The 20,070-nt window shown below is 40.5% G+C and overlaps 1 protein-coding gene and 1 non-coding gene across 17 annotated transcripts in view; one reads left to right on the top strand and one right to left on the bottom strand.

Annotated features, from left to right (window-relative positions):
* CLYBL (citramalyl-CoA lyase) overlaps positions 1 to 20,070 on the bottom strand; it is a 222,898-nt gene that overhangs the window by 134,625 nt on the left and 68,203 nt on the right. For 4 of the 16 annotated variants that reach the window (XM_036250249.1, XM_036250247.1, XM_036250248.1 and 1 more), the window contains exons 2-3: positions 18,273 to 18,386; positions 17,434 to 17,513 (exon numbers count right to left, since the gene is read on the bottom strand). The exons of 2 other annotated variants lie outside the window; for them this stretch is intronic. In XM_036250249.1, coding sequence (XP_036106142.1) covers positions 17,434 to 17,513; positions 18,273 to 18,341 — 149 coding nt within the window. In that variant the 5' untranslated portion in view covers positions 18,342 to 18,386. Of the gene's footprint in view, positions 1 to 2,864; positions 2,989 to 12,377; positions 12,506 to 17,405; positions 17,514 to 18,041; positions 18,234 to 18,272; positions 18,387 to 20,070 lie in introns of those variants that run through there. 10 more of the 16 variants (XM_036250250.1, XM_036250251.1, XM_036250252.1 and 7 more) reach the window with 8 other exon arrangements.
* Positions 14,914 to 15,020, top strand: LOC118623080. Its single transcript, XR_004958193.1, has one exon. It is a non-coding gene; the product is annotated as a U6 spliceosomal RNA (small nuclear RNA).

Below are 20,070 nucleotides of genomic sequence, written 5' to 3'. Positions count from 1 at the left end.
CAAACTGGGGCCCTCACTTGTCCCTTCCTGGCTCTTTTTCCTTTGAGAGCCATTCCTGAAACTTCCCTAAGCTGTGAGTTTCTGAATACCTTTTAAAAAGTTAATCAAGGTAAAACACCACCTTTTTTAAAAATCTGAATTTATTGGAGTGACGCTGGTTAATAAAATCATACCATCTTACTTGCTGTTAGGACTTCCCTTCTTTTACACCAACATTCCTTTCTGCCACCAACCTGAGAGCGGGCCCTTCCCTACGCCAAGATCTCAGATAACGGTCATGTTTGAAACCAGCCCTGCTTGTCAAAGATTAGAGAGCTGTCCACAGCATCCGCCCCTCTTCCCCATAGCCACGTAGGCCCAATAAATGCTAATACTCAGCATGACGCATCAAGAACTTTAAGCCTCAGCAATGGCTAAGCAGAAAGTATCACAAATTTACTGAAATTATCTGTGGCACAAAAGAAAAGAGAAGGAATTAATCAAAGTCTCTCCCTTAACGCAATGCTTGATTGAACTACCCCAATCCCTTTTTAAATAGGACACTGGTGGCAAGTGACCCTGATGGCATGCCCCTGTGAGATGCACAAGGAACACTTGTTCCATTTTTTTCTTTTATGACCTCATTAAGGAGGATTTTGAAGATTGTTCCTGAATATGAGAACAAAGTGTCTTAAGATATCTCTAGTTTTTTGCGTCTTTAGCCTTTTACTGCTGGGATGGCCTTTAGGGTCTGTTTATAACAGGTACACTCATGCTCACACTCACCTCCCCCCAGAAGAGCCAGGCGAGGTGGTCTGGGCAAAAGCAGTCAGAGCTGCACCCCTCTAAATGCAGAGAGGAGCTAGTTTCTTACACTGGAAAGTTTTGCCAAGACCAACTTGGATCCATCCTTTTTTTCATCCTCTCCGAGTTGTAGCTGCCATTAATTAGCTCTGGCGGGTGTTTCAAGGCTCTTATCAAGGGAGGGTGCCGACTGCCAAATCTGCTAGTGTGAAAGTACTCCACCGCCAGGAACATTTTTCTCTAAGTGTTTGTTGATTCCACGCTTCGATTTAATATGGAAGATTGTATTTTACGATCAGAAACAAACAGACAGATTTATAACAGAAGACTTGAAAGGCAAACAGGGAAAAAGCAAGCCAAGGACTAAGCCTAAATGTAGTATTTTTATTGACTTCTTAGAAACCAAATAACCTGGCATATTAGTGTGTGCATTCTGCAACAGACATTCAGCCCCATTGTACTACTTAGAAGAGAATAAAAAGAAACCCTACTGTTTGAAACCCAGCGGAACATCCCCACAACAGGGCACAACTGTTCCCTCATGCATGAATGGGAAAGAGATGAAAGAAAAGATGGACTTCTGAGGTACAGCAAAAAACAAAGACAACAAAAGTGCTGATCATGAGGGAATGACACAACTCATTGCAGCAAAAAGGATGAGAGAAAGGAGCTCAGACAATGGTGAGGACAGCTAAGTGACACGTAGGAGAGAATTGAAAAATCTACAGAAGTGTCTTTTCTCTCCACCCTTGATGAAAAACAATTAAATGTTGGTACATCTGTCATAAAAAAAATAAAAAATAAAAGATGAATGAAACCTGTTAGCACCATTATGTATGGTAAACTTAAACACCCAAACTGTACTCCAATTAAACGCTGCCACCTCTGTTTATTACCCTTGCTGAAATGCGAAGTTTTTATTTCCATGACACTTCACAACGTCTGTTTATGTTGTAAAAAATTATAAAGGCTGAGGGATCTTGAAAATGCGTATACATGTATGGGGATGTGGATACCAAGGTTTAAAACACTCTATGTAAAAGATGGGCTTTAGGAAATTTGTATATAAACTTAACTTTTGTTTATAAAATATTTTCTGCTTGACTTATATTATAATTATAGAGATATTTGCTCTAAATGTTGGATTGGTTTTCGTCTAGTTGCAGCTCGAAACATTTTGGCTTTAAGTTTCTTCACTCTCAAACTCTACTGCCAAGAACACACTGTTTGTAAACACTGAGCACGAAGAAAGGAAGCTCTTGATTTAATGCTACCTTTTTAGGTAAATGCAGTCATTTGTATGTGATGGGAATAATTGCCTTTTGATGTTTCTCTTTTTCTTAAATAGAGGCACACCTGTCCACACTTCACTAATGTTGAACCCTGCTAATGAAGTGTTCAGTGAGAAAATCCCATCAACCAAATACATTTTTTAAAAAACCACCATATGAAATCCCCACTAGATGTTTATTGCTCCGGAAGTCCACCAGCCTGGGAAAGTCACACTGTTTTAAAGTGAGCTCCTGGGCATTATTCTTTGCTTGATAACGTGTAGCCCCTCACAAAACCCCAAAAAGCAGTTATTGACCCTGTCAGAACGCCTGATTAATGGATAAACGCTGTAATTGATTAGCCAAGAAGTGTGAATTAAAACAGGGCACGGCATCAATAACCAGCTTCTAACAAAGGTGGTTGACGGAAAATGTAAAACAAGAGCCTTCGGCTATATCTCATCAAAGGCACACTTTTCTTAAAACAGGGGAGAGAAGGAAATAAACAGGCCTAGCGTCCTGTTCTCTGAGACGCTTTAATCTTTCCTCTTGGTAAGGATGCTGTGTGGAGCCACCAGCAAAAGGCATGGGAATGAACTCCTCGGCCCACTGCAGTCCACCTTTGGGTAGCAAGCAGAGTGAGGCAGTAGATGTTCCCACTGCTCCAGGACTTTAAAAAAAAAGCATGTAAGAAGTCCTGTTCTCTCTTCATTTTGTTTACCAGGAACTTTCTTCACTTATGTCCTTATGGGAAAGCAAATTCTGCTTGCTGCAATGCCCCCGGACAGGTAAGAGGCATTTGTTACTCATTGAAATGCTGCTTCCATCTGTTTCTGCAGGTGAAAATTTCATCCATTCGTTTGTTCATTCATTCGTTCAGTCAGTCAGTCAGTCAGTCATCTAGCATCTGCTATGGACCAAGTACTCTTGTGGGCTGAGAAGTACAAAGACAAACAAGGTTTATGGCAGGCTGAGCCACTGCAGACCCCACTCCTGCTTAAAACACATAGAAACACTGGATAATCTAAAGCAAAAAATTCTTTTAAAAGGGTTTAATGTATAGCTAAGCTTGAAACAAAAAGAAAATGTAATCTTCAAGTGCTGAAACAAAGCAGGAACTCCAGGGCTGGAGCTCCTGGAACTGATGCTATATGCAAAGAGGGGCACCAACCCTGGAACAAGGACTGAGGCCAGAGAGTCAACACCAGCTTGGGCCTGTGCAAGGTGAGGGACCTGGACAAACTGGACCTCTTAAAAAGCTCTCTGATCCATGAATAGGGAACTAGAAAAACAATGTCCACCAGAGAAACAGCAAGGCAGCTTGGGGTCTGGCATGGGCTCTCTGAAAATAAATAAAGGTTTTTGTGGGAGTCATCTAAATCATGAGCCTGTGCTAAGAGCAAGTGCAGGCATCAAGTTTATACCACCTGGAAGGGTTGGAAGTCATAAATAGAGAAATTAAAATTTTTATTTATTTATTTATTTTTTTGGAAATTAAAAAAATTAAACTTGAGTTCAAGACCCTAAAACAACTGAGTCTTGGTTTACAGAATAAAAATGCATAGTAGTACTGCAAGAACGTATGCACAAACCAGGGCACAGAGATTCCCAGGGGCAAAAACAATCCCTGCTGAAGATAAGCTCACAATAGAGTCCCAATCATGTGAAGAAATAAACCACCAGTCAGGAAAGTCAGCAAGTATAACATAAGGGTGAACAGATATCTGGGAACTAGAAGTAAGTGAAAACTTAAGAAGGAATCTGAAATATATATATGTCTGAAGTTCTTGGAGTAATTCAAGAAGTAATTGAAAGAATAGAAAAATATTGAAAATAAAAATTAAGCTCTGGTTGGTTTGGCTCAGTGGTTAGAGCATCAGCCCGTGGACCAGAGAGGCCCGGGTTCGGTTCCTGCTAAGGTTATGTACCTCGGTTGCAGTTTGCCCCGGCCCCGTTTGGGGTCGTGTGGGTGGCAACCACTCAATGTGTCTCTCTCACATCAATGTTTTTTTCTCTCTCTCTTCCTCCCTTTCTCCCTCCTGCTCCATCTGAAGATAAATGCAAAGATGTCCTCAGGTGAGGATAAAAAAAAGAAAGAAAAAGAAAAGAAATTAATTTTAAAGAAAACCAAACAGTATTTTTAAAAGGAAAAATATAGTCATAAAGCAAATAAGTGAAACAGTAGATTAGACATGGCTGATGAAAGAATCCGTGAACTACAGGATGAATGAAAGGAAACCATCCAGACCATGGCACAGGGAGGTAGGTGATGGAAGTCATGAAGACAGGAAACAAGAAGGGAAAAATGAGACATTTAAAATAAATGTTTGAGAGAACAGAAAGAATGAGGATTCATGACTGGGACATTTTCAGAACTGAAAGAAGTATATTAGTTATCAGGTTAATAAGCACAGCCATGAGCTGGATAAATCAACAACAGTCAACACCTAAACATATCGCAGTAAATCTATACAGAGAAAAAACTGATTACTCATGAAGAAAGAACAACTTTACACTCTGGCTGGGTGGCTCTGTTGGTGGGAGCACTGTCCCATACACCAAAAGGTTTCGTGTTCGATTCCCGGTCAGGGCACATACTCAGGTTGAGGTTCGATCCCCAGTCAGGGCTCAATGTTTCCCTCTCACATCAATGTCTGTCTCTCTCTCTCCCTCCACCCCTTCCTCTCTCTAAAATTTAAAAAAAAAATTTTTTAAGACTATATAGAGAACTCCTAAAACTCAACAACTAAAAACAAACAGCATAATTCAAAAATGGGCACAGGACTTGAATAGACACTTCTCCAAAGATGTACAAACAGCCAATAGGCACATGAAAAGATGCTGCACAACACTGATCATTAGGGAAATGTAAATCAAAACTATAATGAGATACTACCTCACACTGCTATCAAAAAGTATGAAAATAACAAGCATTGATGAAGCTATGGAGAAATTGTAACCCTGTGCACTGTTGGTGGAAATGTAAAATGGCAGAGCTACTACACAAAACAGTATGATAGTCCCTCAAAAAATTAAAAGTAGAATTACCATATGATGCAGCAATTCCACTTATGGGTATACTGGAAAGCAATGAAAACAGGGTCTTCAAAAGAGATTTGTACACGTATGTGTACACAGCATTATTCACTACAGCTAAAATGTGGGAGCAACCCAACTGTTCAGAACAGATGAATGGATAAGCAAAATATGGTGTACACATGCAATGGAATATTATTCAGATTTAAAGAGGAAGGAAACTCTGACACACAGAACAGTATGGCTGACCTTGAGGACATTAAGCTAACTGAAATCAGTCACCAAAAAAAAAAAAAAAAAAAAAAAAGTATATGGTTCCACTTATATAAAGTACTTATTTATAGTACTCAAAATTATGGAGACAGAAAGTAGAATAGTGGCTGTCCCCGGGGCTGAGGGAAGGGTGGAAAGGGGAATTATTATTTAATGGGTACAGAGTTTCAGTTTGATAAAATGAAAAATGTTCTAGAGGTGGATAATTATGGTTGTAATAATGTAAATGTACTTAAATGCCAACAAATTATACACTTAAAAGTTGTTAAAGTGATACATTTTGTTATGTGTATTTTACCACAATAAAACAAAATTGAAAAAAATAAAAGTAGCCCTGACCAATTTGGCTCAGCGGTTAGAGTGTCGGCCTGCGGTCTAGAGAGGCCCCGGGTTCGGTTCCTGCTAAGGGTGCGTACCTCGGTTGCAGTCTGTCCCCAGCCCTGGTTGGTCATGCGGGTGGCAGCCACTCGATGTGTCCCTTTCACATCGATGTTTCTCTCTCTCTCTCTCCCTCCCGCTCTGTCTGAACAAAAAGTGAAAAAATGTCCTCGGGTGAGGATAAAAAAAAAAGTAAATAATCATAATTTTTAAAAACTAATGAAAGTTCATTAGGTTGACTGAATAGTAGATCAAAACCCTAAAATCAAAAGCAGAAACATGGCTGATCAATAAGTGTTTATCTCCACTACCTTTCAAAAACCCACATTAAAGGGGGAAGGGGTATAAATCGATAGGAACAGATATAATGGAGGAAGAAACCCCCTTATAACAGACGTCCACAAATTTGGAAAAAGGAAAGTGAATCATCAGGGGAAAAGCGAACTCCTAATTGCCAACAGTACTGGGGACAAAGAGGTGTGACAGGCCAAAAAGAATCAAGCTTCTTTCCACAACAGAATTCTGGGAAAGATTAGGAACTGAGGGTCCCAGTACCTCTGAAGGCAAGGTTGAGAGTTTAAACAAAAGGATTGTTTGCATATCTGTATAAAGAGCACTTAGAACCTCCTCGTACAAACTTCCCCATTCCAATAGGGCAAAGGAAGTAACAGAAGAAACTGAACCAAAACAGCTTCAAATTTGTGGGTGCAAACAACGGGGAGGAGTTAGTCAAGGAGGTGAAAATTAGGACCATGTGAAAGTCTGCACTGGGAATGCTGAGGATTCCCCAGGCCCCTTCCCCCTTGGCTCCAGAATGCTGGCGGCCAGGTGTTATCCCCAGAACCAGAACGTCGGAGGATTCCTCTCTGAGTAACGACAACGGGCCTAAGAGGACAGCCCAACAGACACACTAACACTTGGTGATCCCCTGGTGAAGGTGTCAGGTCGCCTACAGTGAGGCCCATCAATTAGCACACACAAAGAACTCTCTATCTATTTTTAAGTCCCTCAAATATAGACTGATAGCTACAAATTAGACATCTGATGAAAGGCACTCACATGAAAGACAGACCACAACAACCAGACAGAGCACTCAGGAGACACAGACAATGCAGAGAGCAGAAGAAAACTAACAAATAAAACACTATTAATATTCTAAGAGAAACAAGATATTACATCTGAAAAGAAAACAAGAATATCACTTATTAAAAAAACATTAGAGAACAAGGGAAAGCTGTCAGAAATAAAAACATGAAAGCAAAATAATTTTTCTTTGAAAGTAGTAGAAGATAAACTTGAAAACTTCAAGAGTTGAGTAAAAAATGGAAAATAGCAAAGATAAAATATGAGAGAATAAAATGGGTCCAATATTCAAGCAATGAGGGTTTGAGAAAGAGGAACTAGAAAAAAATGGAGAAAATAAATTTATGAGAGAAATACAAAGCTCCCAGAACCGAAAGACAAGTTTTCAAGCTGAGAGGCCTGTTGAACACCTACATTATTATTAAAACATGACCCCCACCAAAGCATATCACTGCGAAGTTTGAGAACACAAGGAATAAAGAGATCTTAGAATATTCAAGAGGGGAGAAGAAATTTAGATAAAAAGAGATCAAGAAGATAAGGGATCAATGCCTTTAAACATTCTATGAGAAAATGTTTTCCAAAGAAAACATTCTCCATGAGTCTAAAGAATATTGAAGACACTTTTAGACATGTAAAGTCACAAACATGTTTTCCTATTTAGCACCCTTTTTCATGTAACTACTAGAGGATATGCAACCTCAAATGAAGAAATAAGCCAAGAAAGAAGATATGGTTTGAAGACTCAGTGACAAAAGTCAGGATTACAGATAAAAGAAGTCCTAGAAACTTAAAAATGCAGCTGGCATAAAAAGGTAACAAGTTCAGGATAGAAGGTTCCAGAAGGAATTCCTAAAAAACAAAATTTTTTTTAAGGAAAAGATAGTTTAATATGGATACCTTTATCAGAGGGTTTGGGGGGGAAATTAGTTTTACCTAAGTAGAAAATAAGGTCAATAAAAACTGGAATCAATGACAAACTATAGGGGAACAAAAGTTGTATAAGAAAGGAAACAGCCCGGCAGGTGTGACTCAGTGGTTGAGCGTCGACCCATGCACCAAGAGGTCTCCGGTTCGATTCCTGGTCAGGGCACATGCCTAGGTTGTGGGTCAAATCCCCAGTGGAGGGCATGCAGGAGGCAGTCAATTGATGTTCTCTCTCATCGATGTTTCTATCTCTCTCTCCCTCTCCCTTCCTCTCTCTTTAAAAATCAATAAAGAAAAAAATTTTTAAACAGAAAGGAAACAATGACAGCGTACTAAGTGGCTCAGCTGAGAACAGTGTTCTCACTGGCATAGGATAAACACAGAAGTGTGGAGTGTTTATACAGGGGTATGGTACAACAAAAGAAAACTATGTCGCCCTGGCCGGTTTGGCTCAGCGGTTGGAGCGTCGGCCTGCGGTCTGGAGAGACCCGGGTTCGGTTCCCGCTAAGGGCACGTACCTCGGTTGCAGTTTGTCCCCGGCCCTGGTTGGTTGTGCGGGTGGCAGCCCCTCGATGCGTCCCTTCACATCGATGTTTCTCTCTCTCTCTCTTCCTCCCACTCTATCTGAACAAAAAATGGAAAAATGTCCTCGGGTGAGGATAAAAAAAAAAAAAAGAAAACTATGTCTTCATCTGCTATAGGAGGAAGCCAAGATAATATCTAAGACTGAAGTAAAAAAATCAAGAAAAACTGTATATTATGTAAAGACATGGAGGTGAGACAGCCAAAGGAGTTCAAAGTGGTTGCCTTGGGGAGCTAGGAGCCAGACATAGAGTCTAGGAGGCCTTGCAAAATTATTTCACTTTTAAAACCCTGAATCTTATATTATTTCATAAAACTTTAAATATTCATTTAAAAAATCAAGGAGCATTTCCATATACCAGCAACAATCAAGCACAGATTTTGTAAAAATAACACAAGTCCTTTCAAATTTTTGTTGGATTGATAGGCAAAGAGATAAATCATAACACAACATGGTAAATGCTAATACCAAGTCATTATTTAGAAAAATATTTTTGAGAAATCTAATAAACTCAGTTTGGTATACACAAAATTGAGCAGCGATAAAAACATCCAGGTTAAAATAAAATTCTGAGACCACTGTAAATGAAAAGGATATTATCATCAAAGACAATGACTTAGAGGAAAAGTCACCCTGGGCAGTATCAGGATTTTAGGGTCCACTGAAGGATTAAAAATCCCTTTTAGGGAAACAAAAAATGTCCCAACAGAAGGATGGAAATCCAGGGAGATAAGCATCCTTAATGCTAGGGGAGAGGGAAGAGAGTTTTGAGAAATAGGGCATGATCTATAGCACCAAGGAGCTGGGAAGAGTCAACTAGTATAAGGATTAAAAACAGGATTTGGCCCCACTGGTGTGGCTCAGTGGTTGAGCGTCGACCCATGCACCAAGAGGTCGCCAGTTGGATTCCCAGTCAAGGCATATGCCCAGGTTGTGGACCAAATCTCCAGTGAGGAATATTCAGGAGGCAGTCAATTGATGTTCTCTCTCATTGATGTTTCTACCTCTCTCCCTCTCCCTCTCCCTCTAAAATTAATAAAGAAAAACTATATATATATATATAATTTAATATGTGTATGTGTGTATGTGTGTGTGTGTGTAAAACCCAGGGACTTAGATTTGGCAATTCTGAAGGCATTCAAGGTCTTAGGGGTCAGTTTCAGAGTTAGAGGGATGAACACGGCCCTAATGGGCTGGGGATTCAATGGGACATTTTTTTTTTTTTTTTTTTTTTTTATCCTCACCCGAGGACATTTTTCCATTTTTTGTTCAGATAGAGTGGGAGGGAGAGAGAGGAACAGAGAGAGAGAGAGAAACATCGATGTGAAAGGAACACATCGAGTGGCTGCCACCCACATGACTGACCAGGGCCGGGGACAAACTGCAACCAAGGTACGTGCCCTTAGCGGGAACTGAACCCAGGTCTCTCCGGACTGCAGGCCGACGCTCTAACCGCTGAGCCAAACCGGCCAGGGCTCAATGGGACTTTAATGAAACGTAGGGAAGGTGGGTGCAGACCACTCTATAAGAAGTAAGGCATCAAGGGAAGTTGGGTGACATTGACAGCTCAGGAAAGTTTATGTTTTATTTCATTTTTGGCAGACATGTGTAGAATACCTTTGTAGGCTGTGGAGAAGATTTCCACAAAGGGGCAAGGAATAACAAGCCAGAAGAGAGAGGGACTAAATTGGTGCACTAAGACTCCCCAAGGAGAAGAAAGAAATCAGGAGGGGGTGACACTGGAGAGGAAGAATGACTCATCCCATCGAAGAAAACCAGGGAGGCAGGAAGCAGGTTCCTTTCGGAGTAGAGGGTAGGAGAGTGAGAGCCGTGATGCTGAGTCAGGGCCTGCTCTTTCCGAGACTGCCGATTCCTCTTCTGGCCTTGAAGGAAAGGATATTTAAATGAGCGGGAAATTAGAGACAACCACAGAGAAACTTGATAATTAAGAAGATAGATTTCATAGATTCCTCAGTGGCAGGAAACTGGTTGGGAGCTAGGGGGACAGTGCAGATGAGAAGGGGTAGATCGACAGGGTGGTGGCGGCAGCAAGGAGGCAAGGGCTGGACAAGGGTGGCAAGTTCAGCGGTCACTATAAAGCCTGTGAAAGAACAGCACAGGAAAAGGGTAAAGAAAAGAACTGGGAAACTGACAGGGTTTGGATAAGTAACACCCCTGGAAAAATAACCCCCTCTTTTGCCTCTCTCCCTGTTGGATAAAGCTCACAAATACCCTCATGTCATACACTGACCTCTTAAGTTTCAATGACAAAGACCACTGACAAAAATGCAGTATAAATAAGAACAGCTTTATTATTCCCCTAGCTCCACTGGGGCAGAGAAAAGGAGCAGACGGTCCCTGGGAAGAACAAATGTTAGTGCTGCCCAATGCAGGATGCAACCGGCCACACTGCTCCAGGCCTCTGGAGGGGAAGGAGAAACACTGTCCAATCTCAAATTGTGCGAAAAACAAACAAACAAAGGAAACCCCAAGCCACCAATTTAAAGATAGGTAGGAGTGAAGTCATCTACTGGAATGCAGTCAGAGGGCTCTCTTCTCAACCACATCTTTCCTATTGCTTCATTTCATACAGCCACTCGTCTGCATTTCTTTCTTTCTTTTTTTAATCCTCACCTGAGGATATTTTTTCCATTGATTTTCAGATAGAGTGTGAGGGAGGGAGAAAGGAAGAGGGAGAAGGAGAGGGAGAGAGAGAAACATTGATGTGAGAGAGACACATCGATTGGTTGCCTCCCACTTGACCCTAATCAGGGCTGGGGATCAAACGGTAACCGAGGTACGTGCCCTTGACCAGAATTGAACCCGAGACTCTTCAGTCCTCTGGCAGGTGCTCTAACTAACCACTGAGCCAAACCAGCCAGGGCTACATGTCTTTTTATTGAAAGAATTCACACATCAAAGCCTACAAAATAAACTCCCACCTCTCCTCAAGAATTTGGGAGAGGGTAGGAAATCTCCAGAAGTTAAAAATTTATAAAGGGTTATAAAAAAGAGAGATCAAGATGAGAAGGTGAGAAGAAATGTGGTAAGAGAGAAAACAAACTTTTCAGCTACAGCGTTTTAAGAAGACACATGAATGAAAGAGCATGGTTTTTTGTTTGTTTGTTTTTGGGTTTTTTTTTAAACACCTGTTCTCACTAGGAAATGTTTTTTGCATGCTATTTCATGAGAAAAAAAAAAGGAAGGGGAGAAGGGGAGGGAAGGGAAAAACACAGGTTGAAAAGGAGCAAATATACTTCCCGTTGGCCAGGAAATAGGCAGAGTTAGAGTCTCAGGTTAATGAGAAACACAGAGAAGAGAGCTGAGGGTGATAATGTCAGCTATACGAAATACTACAACAAACTGAGTGGCTTAAACAACAGAAATGTATTTTCTAGCAGTTCTGGAGCTAGAAGTCTGGAATTAAGGCAGGGTTGGTTCCTTCTGTGGGCGGAGGGGAGGAACTGTTCCAGGCCTCTCTACTTGGCTTGTAGATGGCCATCTTCTCCTATGTCTCTTCACACAGTCTTCCCTCCAAGCATGTCTGTCTCTGTGGCCAAATTTATCTTTTATTTCAGGACACCAGGCATATTGGATAAGTTCCCACCCAAATGACACTGTCTTAACTAATTACATCTACAACAACCCTATTTCAAAAGACAGTCACATTCTGGGTACTATGAGTTAGGATTTCAACACATGAATTTTGGGGAAAGAGAGACACAATTCAACCTGTAACAACAGCTAATATTTATGGGCCTCTTATTGGGTGCCAGACACTGTGCAATGCACATTTCATATAATCCTCTTAACCAATTATCCCCATTTTATAAATGAGAAAGATGAGGCACAGAGAAGTTAAGTAATTTGCCCAAGATCAAACAGCTGGTAATTAATGGAGCTAGGATTTCAGAATCTGTTCCCTATGGGTTTAAAGTGCTAACCACTACCCTTTACTCTGTACATAATAAGACAGCATTCCACCCATTCAGATATCTTTGTAAGAAAATCAATAAATAAAAGTGAATGAATGAATGAAGTACCTGAATGCAGAATGTACAAGCCTGGTGGGTGGTATAGAATTTCTGCATAGTGAAGAAGGGCCATTGTCCAAAGCACCCAGCAGGTCACTGGTAGTGTCCTTAAGTCCAGGATGAATGCTAAGTGGCATCTATCATAGAACACATAGACTTTGAAGTCCAAAAGAACGTGCTTGGTAGCAGAAGACACATACATTAATGATTTGTGTGTGCCCCAACTCTACTAAAACAATTCTGAAATGATGATATTTGGGAAGCTAGCCTGGAAAAAGCACAATATGGGCAAATATGCAAACCACCAGGCTTTATCAACTCCCCAATACAAAGTCAGCTGTCATTTCAGCACCAATATGATTAACTGCCATTACAGAGAGAACTTTTTTAGTAACTAGAACTTCAAACTCTAAAATGTGTTTTTGTTATAAAATATATCATTGTAAATGATCATCCAAAATCATTAATCCAAAAATCAAGGAGAAACTTCCCTCTAAAAAATAATCATGTCACCCAGCTGGTGTGGCTCACTGGTTGAGTGTCAACTCATGCACCAAAGAGGTCGCCAGTTCGATTCCTGGTCAGGGAACATGTACAAGTTGTAGGCCCAATCCCCAGTGGGGTCATGCAGGAGGCGGCCAATCAATGTTCTCTCTCATTGATGTTTCTATCTCTCTCTCCCTAAAAAAAAAAGAAAAAGAAAAAAAAATGATGTCACACTTGCATTTAAAGTATTCAAATTCAACTAAATGTACTTGGCGGGGAGAAAGTCTAAAGAGAAAGAGAAATCCTTTAACCAGTATGCCAGGCTCTGCCACTTGACTCACTAGGAAGAAAGAAAAGATGGAAGTCAGTCTATGAAAGTTTCCCAAGTCCTCCAAGCCTCTCCTCCTGTCTTGGGGACTAACTGTGATGCCTGAGTTTAAAATCAAATTTCAAAATGTGCGGCCCTGGCCAGTGTGGCTCAGTTGGTTGGGCATCGTCCTGTGCACTGAAAGGCTGTGGGCTCGATCCTCAGTAAGGGGCTGTAGGAAGCAGCCTATCAATGTTCCGCTCTCACACTGATGTTTCTCTTTCTCTCTCCCTCTCTTTTTCTCTCTTCCTCTCCCTTCCTCTGTCCCTCTCCTTTCCTCACTTCCTCCCTCCTTCTTTCTCTCTCTCAAAAAAACAAAACAAACAAAAAAATCAATTTAAAAAAATGTTTTAAAAAAATTTAAGAATATGTATCTCTGACTCTAAATGCAGCCACTGTCTCCCTTGACACTTAGCAGAAGAAATGCAGATCTGCTCCAGTGCTGGAGGGAAAACAAGCCTGTGATCAACTCAGTGACATGTTGATCTAACAGACCATCATAAGAGATTTGAACTTGAGTATATGTGACTTTCCTTTTACCAGCTGTCTTTATGCCAAATGTCCAAGAAAGATGCAATTACTCCATGTCACCTTCTACACACTGAAGCTCTATTGATAAGTTTCTGTCTCAGAAATAATACATGGCACAGATCATCTACAATTACCAAGAATCCAAAAGCCATCTCTGCCACAGTGCAGCCCCTGAGCCTCCCTGACAACATCACAGCCATAGTCATTCAACAAGAGACCTAGAAAGTGGGAGACTAAATTTACATAAAGTTTTGAAACATTTTTTATATTTTTGCTCTTCTGGAGCTATTTGATTCAGGGATACATTGTAACTTTTCCACTAGCTTTGCCTTCTTATGTTTTTGTTCTTTTAATTGTGGTAAGATATATAAAATACACAGTATACCATTTTAACCATTTCTAAGTGTACAGTTCTGTGGCGTTAGGTACATTCACACTGTTGTGCAGCCATCAGCATCCTCCATCTCCAGAACTTTCATCATCATCCAAAACTGAAACTCTATACCTGTTGAAAACTAACTTCCTCCAGCCCCTGGTAACCATTGTTTTATGTTCTGTTTCTATGAGTTAGACTACTCTTGGTACCTCATAGAAGTAAAATCATACAATATTTGTCCTTTTCCCTCTGGCTTACTTCATTTAGCATAACATCTTCAAGGGTCATCTGTGTTATAGCTTGTGCCAGAATTTCCTTCCTTTTAAAGTCTGAATAATATTCCATTGTGTGGATATACCACTTTTGTTTATCCATTCATCCATCAACTGACACTTGAGCCGCTGCTACCTTTTGGCTATTGTGAATAATGATGAATATGGGTGTGCAAATGTCTGTTAAGAGTTCCTCCTTCCAATGCCTCTGGGTATATACCCAGAAGTGGAATTGCTGATCATATGGTAATTCTATGTTTAATGCCTTCATTGTATTTTGGTTACATGTAATGTTGTAAACATTATAAATGATGTAAACAGATGCATCGCTGCAATGTGCCAGGTGAGATGAAGGCAGCTGAGGTTTCTAAATGCTTTAGATAACTGTGAGTCACCTCTGAGTTTGGCTGTGTGCACAATGCTAAGGGAGATAAAAGGCTAAGAGCTAAGGATGACCTGTGCAGATGACGGAAGTCAGTCTATTGACAACCAAGTGCTTAATGATCTGGAACAGGGCTCGCTTTGGCAGCACATATATTACAACTGGAAAGGTACACAGAAGATTAGCATGGCCCCTGTGTAAGGCTGACATGCAAATTTGTGAAATGGTCCACATTTTGTTTGTCTAATATCCATGGGTGGGGAAACTGAGGCTGGGTAAGGAAGTACCTTACTCAGTTGAAGGCCCTCCCATCCTCAAACCCCATCCCTAACTCCTTCCAAAAAAAAAAAAAAAAAAACTGGAACAACCAAGTGGTGTACTATAGTGTGCTACTTCCTTTTGCATTAATTTCATCAATTTAAACAACAGGTATTTATTGAGTGCTGACTGTTAAAAAGCCCAATCTTGGGCTGTGGACCTGTCCCTTTGGGGATTGTCTGTACACTGCTGAGTGCCTGTTGCATAGAAAGCACTCAACACTTTGGTTGGTTTCCCTGTTCACAGGTCATAATGTGAATACATAACTTATCAAAGAAAGAAATGCATTGCATGGGACAAACAAGTTAATGCCATGATCATTATTTAAGACCTAATTAGCATCCAAATTAGTTTATAATCATGATTTAGATTTAGAGAAAACCACCTGATTCCCATTGGGCTATTTTAAAATTCAGAATGGGCCTTTAAATGTTTCAAGAACATCCCTATAACTAAACCAGTGAACTTCCAAAAAGAGAATGAAACCATCCAAGTTATCTGAATAAATCTTTCTTTTACTCTTCCTGTAATGTGTCAGATAAAGAAAAAAGACATCCGAAGATTTGGAGGAAATGAATGACATGCTCACAGAGAAGGAGAGGGAAGATCTGAACATCATTAACGCATGAAGAAGGCTTACTCAGGCTTTTCTCCTTGACAGCAACGGTTTTCTTTAGAAATCACTGACAACTGCAAACACGGGAGTATTTCCATGTACATAAGCTTTGGTTTTGTTTTATAAATATAAAATTTATAGAACATATAGGTATTCTACATGTCTTTATGAATGCTACACATTATCACACATGCACAAGTTTTTTTATGCCAGTTGACAGAAAAATAGAAAAGTTCCAACCAGTGGATAGTAAATGACTAAGGTTAAACTCTCCATTCTACTCTAAACCCAGATGATGAATTTTTGAAGGGAAAAAAAGTGTCTTATATAAAAGAAATTTTTTAGCCTGGCTGGTGTGGCTCAGTGGATTGAGCATTGTTCCATGGACTGAGCGATCCCGGTTCGATTCCTGGTCAGGGCACATACCCAGGTTGTGGGCTCAATCCCCAGTGGGGGGCATGCAGGAGGCAGCCAATTAATGTTTCTCTCTCACATCGATGTTTCTATCTCTCCTTTCCTCTCTCTCTCAAAATCCAATAAAAACATTTTTAAAAATTTAAAAGACATTTTTATATGAAGATTTTTCTGAATAAATCTCCTGTGTAAAGAACATATTTATGAAACAAATGTCACCCAAAGAGATCTACATATTTTTAAAAAAAAAAAACAAGAGTTGCAAGGTAGGAAGAAATAAAAATCACCAGACTTCATCTAAGATGCTATGGTTAATCAAATAGAGAAAGCACTGTGGAGATGGTGGCCCAGGAAGTAAAGGATGAAGGGACAAAGGGAAACACAAACTGGGTAACAGAGCATCCCACAGAATAAAAGAGCAAATTTAGAACTACTAACATTTCCATGATAGTCTGGATCCAGGAAAATGTTCATTTCAACTAGATTATACTTTTATGAGAAAATATCCTTTTTTTTTGAAATGGTATATTCACACGGTCCCAGAAAGGTATTAAAGAGTTCCTAGTGCCCTGGCTGATTTGGCTCAGCGGTTAGAGCGTCCGCCTGCGGTCTGGAGAGGCCCGGGTGCGGTTCCCGCTAAGGGCATGTACCTCGGTTGCAGTTTGTCCCCGGCCCTGGTTGGTCGTGAGGGTGGCAACCACTCGATGTGTCCCTTTCACGTCGATGTTTCCCTCTCTCTCTTCCTCTCTCCCTCCCGCTCTGTCTGTACAAAAAAATGGAAAAGTGTCCTCGGATGAGGATTAAAAAAAAAAGAGTTCCTAGTGAAAAGTATTCCTCTCACCCGCCCCTCCATCTGTCTCCAGTTCACCTCCATGAAACCCATCAGCGTTATCAGTTTCCTGTGTAACCGAGCAAAGTATTTAGATATAAGTTCGGAAGCTCTAAAGGCACCTCCAGATGCCCAACGCGAATGAGATGGAGTATTGAGGGAGTATTTTCCAGGGAGCATCTTAACCTTTCCCCCCACATATGCTTTAAGGCAGGAAACCTCAAGGCTCTTAGTCTTTCTTTTATCCTGAACTTGCAGGAAATTCTACATAAGGCTTCCCTTTTCAATGATGAGCCAATTCTTTAAAAGCCCCAAATAAGTAGACTAAAACAAAACAAAACAAAAAAAACTGATTGAAAGGACATGTGATGAAAGGCAGTGCCAAACACATAATAATAAGTAGGTAGTTGTTGATGAATGTGATGTGGCTCTGAAATCTGACATACCTGGGTTCCAATGTGGGCTGCCACTTACCGGGAGTGACTGAGTCTTGCTTCACTCATGGGGTGAGAATGGGGGTAAACACATATCCTCACATTGCTGCTGTTATGTTGCTGGAATTGAATGAGACAATATATGTGAAGTGCACAGAGCTCTTGATACTCTTTAAGTGCTTCGGAAAGGATAGCTATCATTACTGCTGACATGCTATTCGTAACCTCCCATATACTTTTGGTCACAGAGATCATTTAGAGATTTGGTCCCCGAGGGCACCCAAGGCTGACAGTGAAACATCTCTAAGCTTGCTCCATGCTGGGGTGAAGTGACAATTGACATAGGCTCATGGCTGTTTGACATGATCCTCTGAAACATCACTGAAGCAATGTCAACGTCCTCTGTACAGGGAGGGGAAAATCCACACCCCAAACTGACATCGACAAAGCAATTCTGACAATCAGAGAGGGGGGAAAAAAGCCAACTTTTCCATAATGAATAATAAATTATTTGCTTTAAAGTTCTTTCATGCTGTGCTCAGAGAAACAAAAGAATATATTGACAGTGTCCCACAAATACACAGAAAAGCAAAGCATTAAAATGTTGATTCTCAAGGCTTTACGTTTATCACTGCAGCAAATATACACCTGACTTCAGTGAAGCCTTGGTCTAAAGGCCAGCCTGTGTCATCCACAAAATGCAGAATCCCATGATCAGGGATGCCTTCAAGCATTACAGTGTGAAAAGGAATCCGGAGGCTTCTGCACTGCTCAGCTGCTGTGTAGAAGTTGTCTGTTGTTATAATTGCAGCACAAGGGCTGTCACAGCACTGAACTGCGAAGGAGTCACAACACCAGACTTGACTACACCAGTATCACCTCAGAACCGCCCTCATGCTCCTGCATCATGGGTCCTGAGCCCAACAAGGGTGGTTTACAAGTAACCATTTAGCACCTTCCTTGGGATATTTTTACACCATGTTGTTGCCTTTCCTGTGAAGGAGAAGAGACGAGAATACTGAAAAACATTTCCTCTTCTGTTCCACAATTTAAAATAAGAAAATGTAGTCACATAAGGTTGTTTTTGTTTTTGTTAATGGCAATGTTTAAAATCTCTTCTGTGTCAATGATGAAGAAAAAAATCTTACTCCTAAAAATGACTCTTTCCTAGAACATCAGGGTTAGTTTATGAGTGGCACGTTTTTAAAACATTTAATCAGTGATCTGAATACATGTCAACACCTTCTGGCGGTGTGCTATAAAATGTGAGCCTTGTCAACAGCAACAGAGAGAGGTGACGCACTGGGGACACAGAGCTTTTATGCTGACACACAGTAATAATATAATTTTAAAATTTATCATCTGTTTAGCTGCAAGCAACAACAATTAATCTTTTTGACAATGTACACAATGCTTGAAATAACACCTGGGAAGAAAAACAACGCATTCTAATTTTTACTTTCATCATTTTCCAGGGCTTTATAGCTACAAATGCATATAAAGCTGCACACAATAAATTCTGTGATTAGGATTAAAATGTTAACAAAAAAATATTTCTCTTGTCAGCTCATGCCCCTCCTTGCCTCAGTTAATAAAATTACTTAACACAAGAACTGTAAGTGAGAGCAAGTCCCAGAGGAACTGTGGGCCTCTGAGGGTTCATTTCTGTCATGTCAGATGACATTTTATTCCCAAATCATTTAACCTATGACTTCACATGACTACTTATAACCTGAATGAAATTCTGGTGGGGGCCCAGAAATGACACTAATCCCTCTACTAGAAACTCCATCAAGGCATGACCATCCTGAGCCCATTTGATACCAACAACTGAAAAAATATAGCCAGGCAAATCGTCTTCAAAATGTTCAAAAGCATGTGATGCTGAGTGTTGTATGGATTGTTGTTTCACATGTCCGGTGAGGCTTCATAAGATTTCATGTTAAACCATATTAACATCCTTAATTAATCTCTTTCCTATTAATATTAAACCTAATGCATGTTGTCAAATACACCTGCTGACCCAGTGGCCTGCTAACCCTGAGACTGAAAAAGCTGTGGGGTGAAGCAGAGGCACCATCAGCACAAAAGAGGATCCAAGTGAGACTAAAAACCACAAGCGTGTAACATGTGTAGATGAAATGAAATAGGAAGGTTGTTGCAAACAACTCCACTGTCTGCACACCTCTCTACAACCACCTTCCAAGACTCTAATTGTCCTCATTTCACAGACAAGGAAGCCAGAGTACCGCAATTACAACTCAGGGGCTCTCCAAATCCATATTGAAATCCCATGTGTTTTTTATGGTCACAACCCTTAACCATCAACTAAGACTCAAAAATAAGAAAGCAGCTCAAAGAAACTGCCCAAATGGGTCAGGGTATTAGAGTACAATGGTCCATGGTTTGGGAAAGTACCAATAGCAGAAATACATAGAAATATATGGGCTCTGCCATAAATCATAGAGAAGATAGGGTCAGAAGAAGACATAGGTCATGAAATATGGGTGTGTACATTTGTGGAAAAAATAGAGGTTGAGTATGCGTATATGCTCTTATTTACTCATCTTTCTTTTCATCCTTTTCTTTCTTGCCTAAGTCTGGGCCTCCTAGGAAGTGATCAAATTTACCATGTGCCATGTGTCGTATATTAGCACCTTAAGAGTGGATTTTAATT

The sequence above is a fragment of the Molossus molossus genome, unplaced genomic scaffold (assembly GCF_014108415.1).
Source record: "Molossus molossus isolate mMolMol1 unplaced genomic scaffold, mMolMol1.p scaffold_m16_p_9, whole genome shotgun sequence".
Taxonomy (NCBI): Eukaryota; Metazoa; Chordata; class Mammalia; order Chiroptera; family Molossidae; genus Molossus; species Molossus molossus.
The sequence above is the reverse complement of the archived record's forward strand: the minus strand, read 5'-3'. Positions and strand labels throughout refer to the sequence as shown.